The 6,543-nt window shown below is 65.2% G+C and overlaps 1 protein-coding gene across 1 annotated transcript in view; it reads right to left on the bottom strand.

Moving 5' to 3' along the window:
- Positions 1-6,543, bottom strand: part of BEGAIN (brain enriched guanylate kinase associated) — a 20,698-nt gene that overhangs the window by 725 nt on the left and 13,430 nt on the right. The window contains 5 exon segments of the mRNA XM_025042124.1: positions 1-636; positions 1,626-1,709; positions 3,972-4,079; positions 5,207-5,273; positions 5,559-5,627. The exon segment at positions 1-636 is cut by the window's left edge and continues 6 nt beyond it. Of these exon segments, the coding sequence (XP_024897892.1) occupies positions 1-636; positions 1,626-1,709; positions 3,972-4,079; positions 5,207-5,273; positions 5,559-5,627 (964 nt within the window).

The raw sequence follows: 6,543 nt of genomic DNA on the forward strand, positions 1-6,543 counted from the left end.
CGTGGCCGTGGCCTTGGCGAAGCGCGGGCTGCCCTGGTAGGTGGCGGGCGGCTTGCGTTCGAAGAGCTGGTCGCGGCTGTTCAGGTAGATGGCCTGCTGCGAGGCGGTCAGCGTGCTGGCCTGGCCGTGCTCCTTCTCCTCCGACGTGGCGCTGAAGCTGGAGTAGGAGCTGGACGTGGGCAGCGAGCCCGCGTAGCCGGGGAAGGCCTGGCGCCGGAAGGCCGCGGGGTAGGCCGCCGCCTCGGCCTCCTCCTCCTCCTCCTCCTCCTCGGCCGCGCTGTCGGTGGAGTTCTGGGCCCGCAGGAAGCCCACGTCGGCCACGGGCGCGTCCACGCTGGGCCGCCGGTCGCGCGGCCGCTCCTCGGGGCAGTAGAGGGCAGTGTCGCTGCAGTAGACGTCCTCCTTGTAGGTGGGCCGCGGACCCAGCTTCTCCAGCCCGTCGCGGAAGGCCAGGTCTCGGGCCGAGACGTCCGACAGGCGGGGGGACAGGCTGGCGGGGTCGGGCTTCTCCAGCACCTTGGCGATGATGCAGGCGGGGACGCTGTCGGCGTAGGCGGGGTGGCAGAGCGGGGAGGGCAGGCTGCAACCCTGCTTCTCCACGTGCAGGCTCACACGCTCCTGGAAGTCGGAGGGCAGCTGCAACGGGACGGCAGGAGGAGGCAGGGCGGGGACAGGGGCAGAGTCAGCTCGGGACCTGCGGCCATGACCAGCCGAAAGGCAGGACGCAGAACAGACAGGGACCTGCCCAGGGCGTCCCAAATGGCAGCAGCCGGGGCCGGGGCCCAGACCGTCTCTTCCGCGAGCTCCAGGATTCACCTGAGGACCCCTGGTCACCTCTACCCCCAGCCCACTCCGACCGGGCCCCGCAGAGCCCTGAGGTGGGACCAGGGTCCGACTCGGCCCCTCTCGGGGGTACAGTTCCCTGCCCCCCTGCCCCCCTACCCCCTACTGACGGGCTGACTTGCTCGCCCTCTGGTCCCAGGTGCTCTGCACAAGACAGACTCAGAAACAGATGCAACAAAGATCGAGGGCCTGGTGCCTTGTGGGGATGTCCCGCTACTGTTTGATCTATTTTGTGAGTGTCTCAGGTGTGGCCCAGGCCCAGGGTGAGGGGACAGGGACCGAGGCCTGGGTGAGGGGAGAGTGTGAGAGGGAGGGGCAGCCTGGCCGGGGCAGGGTGGGGCGGGGGCTGGACCAGCCTTGCTTTGGCACCAGAGAGCCCTGTGGCCTTGGCCGAGTCCCTCCGAGTGAAGGCAGTGCTCTCGCCCCTGAAACAGGCACTGTATTTGTGCCCGAGCCAAATCGTAGCGTTTCTGTGAGGCTCGTAGAAGTTCACTCTGCTCCATCCACTCTGCAGACGGAGCACGGGGCTTGGGACGGGGACGGGGAGCAGCCCCCAGGGGCACCGAGGGGGCTGAGCAGGCTGTCCTGGCTGGACGGGGAGGCGTGCGTGGGGGGCGGCTCTGCCACCACATCTCAGAAAGGCCTGGAGTGGAGGGTCAGAGGGTCAGGCTCGACTGGAGTCTGTCCCTCATGGGCGGGGAGTGGTCTTGGGGTACACCCTGTACTAAAGGAGCCCCGAGCAGTCCTGCGGGGCGGGCCTGGCTGGGGCGGGCTCACGTTACCTCGGACACCTTATGGACCCTGCCGTAGGTCTGGCTGCACTGCAGCAGCTGGGCCGCTAGATTGCAGTCCTTCCTATAGAGCGCCTAAAAGACAAGAGAAGGCGTTTGGCACAGGCTCGCCCCTCGCCAGGGCCCTGCCGCCCTGGCCAGCGCCGGGGTCAGCCTGGAAACCGGGTGGGCAGGGCGGGGCCGGCCGTGCAGCTGGCAGGACAAGGAGCCCCTCTGGGCCTCACACTGTCACCTGAAGAATGGGGGCCTCGGCTCTGACCTGGAGCTGCTGGTGCATGAAGGGGCCCTGCCGGGCAATCCACTGCTTCCCCAGGTGGGAACCTCCCAGCAGGTGGGGGCCGCGGTACGAGAACCCCGCGGGCTCCGGGCTCCGGGAGGCCCCAGGCACGGAGACCCGGGTCCTGGCAAAGACAACTTGGTAGAGGGTGCCAGCACCGAGAGGGACGGGAGCGAGCCTGCAGCCCCTGCCAGCCCGCATCGCAGACCCGCTGCTCACAGCCCCTTCTCAGGGTGCGGCCTGGCAATGGGGTTGGCTGCAAGGCAGGGCCAGGGTCAGGGCAAGTGGGGGCAGACGGCCTGGGTGACCCCAGGTCCAGGAAGGGACCTGCTCAGCCTCCTGAGCTGAAAACAGATGCAAACAGTAGGAATTGGGGGTCTGGGTTCATGGAAAATCTCTGTTGCATGTGCTGTGACTGGGCCTTCCGTTCTCGCGCCCCCCAGAGACCCTCCGCCGGGCGGACTGTACGGTGCAGAGGCTGGGGTCCACCAGGACCGGGGGTCCTGCAGCTCGGGCAAGCCGTTGAAGGCATGGCACCCCTGAGTTCCCCGTCCCCCGGTCCCGGAGGCTCCCTCACCTCCACCTTCTGTGGAGGCTGGTACCCCAACTTGGCCTGCACAGTGGCGGGAACCTGGGTCCCCAGCCCCCCCAACACCGCTTCGGGCCTCCTGGGAAAGGGGCAGGTGGCTGGAGCTGAGAACCGGACCCCCATGAGGTCCCAGACAGGCTGCCCCTGGCATTGGTGGGCTGTGGGCACCGCCGGGCCAGCCTGGACCTCCCGCCCAGCCGCGAGCAGCCCGTCCTGGGCCTGCCGTGAGCTCCACAGCGACCACAGGGGCCGAGTGCCACGCGGGCGCTGACCCTGCCCTAAACGCCAGACCCACGTCCCCGCCTTCACGGCGCCCCCACTGGGAGGCCAGTGCCCCTGCCGCCCCCACTCCTGCTGCTCCCCCGCGTCCCCCGCCCAGGCCGTGGTGGGCCCCGTCTCTTCCTGTCACACCCACACCCAGAGTCTCCATCAATCCTGCGCTGCCGACTTCACCATGGAGCCGGCACTGGCGCCGGCCGGCCTGCCCCACAGCCACCACCGGGACTGGCGCCATGGCCTCCGCCCCGATCTTCCCGCTCACGCCCTTGTCCCTACAGCGTGCTGTCACCAGGGCCGCCGCGTGAGCCCGGTAACAGCGCAAGTCCGGTCAGGTCACCCTCTTCGAGAACGTTCAGAGGCTCCCTCCGTCACGCAGAATAAAAGCCAGACTCTCAGAGGAGCCCGTGGGCCTCCTATTCGCTCTCCGACCTCGGAGTTGGGTGCCTCCCCCCCTGAGAGCCCACTCTGGTGTCTGCTGTCCTTCACGTCCCCTAGGCTCCCCTTTGCCGCTGTGTTCTTTCTGCCCAAAGGGGACACTCGTCCCCGGATACTGCGTGGGCTGGGGCCGGCCCCTCGCCTCCAGCCTCTTCCAGAAGAACCCACAGGATCCGCCAGCCCTGCCACCGGCCACTCCCTCCCTCGCCGGTTCCGCTTTGTTTTTCTCTGCAGCATTTAGCACTTCTGACACACGGCAGAGTGTGCGTATTTCCATTGTTTACCGTCTGTTTTCCCCGGTCAGATGGAAACACCGCGTGGGCAGGGAATTTTTCTGCCTGTGCTGTCCACACTGCATTCTCAGAGCCCCGGAGGGTCTGGCAAGGAACAGACGCTAATGAGCGAGAGTGTGCTCAGCTGTCAGGGGTCTGCGGAGGGCCTTGAAACCAGGACCCGTGAGCGGCCACATGGCTCTGACGCCCGCTGGGACTGGCCGGAGCCTGAGTGGTCATGCTTCAGCCCTGGGATCAGGAAGCCCTGCCGTGTGAGACGACGTGGCCCAGTGATCCCGACCTCAAGTCCTGTTTCTTCCCAGCAGCGAGTCCATGGAGGGGCGGCCCTGTCCTTCCCCGCCGCCCAGGCACTCCCTGAGGCCCTGACCGCCCGTCCCCTCCTGCGCCTGTGCGCCAGCCCCTCGAGCCTAGGGGCTGCAGCACCTGGGCCCGGGCCCTCAGGGTCAGGGCAGGCCAACACTCACGTTGTCCTCCGACAGCTTGTCGATGGTCACCTTGGCCTCCAGCAGGTGGCTGTTGAGGGCGACGATCTCGTGGCTCAGCGCCCTCTTCTCTTCCTCATAGTGCTGGCCCTGGGGCAGGGTCGGGGGCAGCGGAAGGAGTGGTCAGTGGTCAGCTGAGGCCTGGGGCTCACGCCCAGGTGTTCTGTTAGGCCACCCCCACCCCCGTGCCCTCCTGCAGCCGATAATGACGAGGTGTTTGGAGGGCCCAGGGGCGCAGGGGTAAGAGCACCCGGGTTCAACCCCACTCCACCGCTGATGAGCCAGGCAGCCTGGGGCGGGTCGCTGCGGCACGCAAGCAGCGTGCCTCCCAGGAGTCGGGCGACAGCTGAGTGCGGATGGCCTGCGCTCAGCGTGAAGTCTGGCCCGTCTCCCCGGACAGAGTGGGGGCCTGAGGCTCAGAAAGTAAGAGGCCCTTGTCCAGGGTCCCACGCAGAGCCAGCCTCTGCTCTCCGCGCTAAGGCGGCAGCGGGTGCTGGACACCCACTTCCGATTTTCGAAGGCAAAACAAGCTTGTAACCGAGAGCGAGAAGAACCGATCTCCTGGCCGAGGGGAGGCACCGGGACCCGAGCCCTCCCCGACGGCGAGCCCAGGAGCACCCCCTTCTGTGCCGCAGACCAGGAGGCCTGCCTCATCTGCTATTCCTCCACATGGGGGGCCCGCCAGCCCCAGCAGCAGAGAAAAGCTGGCACTGCTGGACACGTGTGGATGTGTGCGTGTCCCCAGGAGGGTCTCCGTCCACCCTGGGACCAGGCACAGGTGCTGCCTCATCCCTCACAGTAAGAGGGAGGGGTTCTCATGAGAGGCTCAGCTGGGGCCCAAACCCCACTCTGGCTCACTGATCGCCCGAACTCAGGCCTCTGTCCTCCTGGGCCTGATGCTGAGCTGGGGTCACTGTCCCCAGCATGTGTCCTCTCTCCCACAGCCCCGCTTACACAGGCCGGGCTCACATCCTACTGCTGAGGCTCACGGTGTTTGAATCTTACACCTTACTTGTGCTGGGAGCATCTTCCTGCTCAGCGCAGAAAGGGTGGGACCGGCCTAGTCCCAGGGGTCAGGAAATAAGGCCTGTGACTCAGCCCTAGCACGGGCAAGGAGATGACAGCTAGGCCGGCAGTCCCACCGCGGATCCAGAGCTGAGGAACCAGGGGTGGGGGGGGCCGGGCGGGGCCACGGGGCAGCGGGTGGCGGCCCTTACCATGCGGTACAGCTTGTCCTCCAGCTCCTGGTTGATCCTCTGTAGCGCCATGTAGTTGCTCTGAATCCTGGAACAGGAGGCAATGGGGCCACTGCTGTGCCGGGCCTGGCCCTCCCATGATCCCCGAGGCCACGTGGCTTGCTGAGCAGAGCAGGGCTGCATGAAGGTCCCCAAGCCTGCCCACCTGCCCACCCTGGTCTAATTGCGCCTCTGCACACAGCAGAAAACATCTGAAAAAGCGGACTTGTTGGAGGCCTTTCCTGGGCCAGAGTCAAGGGCCCCCGGAGACGAGAAGGGAGGCCTGTTACTCACGAGCGACTGACAGGATCCCACTCAGAGTCAGTTTACTCACGTTTTACACACGGTTCTCGCACGCTTGGCTACGGGGTTTATGTTCAATAGCGGATTAGCAGGGGAGAGACTTCAGGTGGACTGTGTGATGGGCTCTGGGTGAGTAAAGGGCGATGGTGGAGGCAAGCAGTGGGCGGGGTCAGGTGCTGTGTGCTTCCACTGCTGTCATGGAGTGTGACAGTGAAGGAGCCTGGGACGGTGACGAGCCTCTTGACAGCCTGGCTCTAATGTTATTGTACCCCCTCCTCCCGACAGTAGGGAAATTGAGGCTAGAGGTGCCTAAAGCAGTAAGTGGCAGAGCCGGGACCTTAACTGGGGTCTGACTGCACTGCTCGAGCTTGGTCCCCCCATTCGAAAAGCCCAGCAGGATGGGGCCCAGGGCGGGACAAACAGCCCCACTGGAAATCCAGTCTGGGACAGCACCAGCCACCATGCTCCATGAATATTCACAACAAAATGAACCAAGCAAACAGCAAAGTTTCCGTTCCCTTTGCACCCTTCCATAAGGGAGGCTGGAAAGTGCAATATGTTTCAGAAAAACATCCACCTTAAATGTGCAGAACAATGTTTTTAGAAAAGTTTGTTTTTTAAGGGAGTCATTACTCAGGGTCCCCCACAGCTCGCGGGACACTCCTTCACTGCCTGCTCAAGGGGACTGTCCCTACACTCTGGTTCCTCTCCAGGGCTAGACATAAATGTTCCCATCAGGGACAGTGGCTGGAGCGCAGGTGGACCAGCCGGGGTCTGGAGATGGCCGCTTCTGTGTCATGCTGCTGCGCCGCCAAATCAGTATGAGAGAAGGAGGGAGCAGGGGATGAGGAAGTGGCTGGAAGGAGCCTGTCCCTGGCTGGGGCCAGACTCGGGTTCAGATCCTGCTTCAGTGGCTCTCGGGACAACGTGCGACATTGGAAAAAGAGCGTGACCTCCTGAGGCCTGGACTCCCCCCCTCTGCGAATGGGGCCGCCGGCTGCGGCGGGAGGCGGAGC

The sequence above is a fragment of the Pteropus alecto genome, unplaced genomic scaffold (assembly GCF_000325575.1).
Source record: "Pteropus alecto unplaced genomic scaffold, ASM32557v1 scaffold8, whole genome shotgun sequence".
NCBI lineage: Eukaryota > Metazoa > Chordata > Mammalia > Chiroptera > Pteropodidae > Pteropus > Pteropus alecto.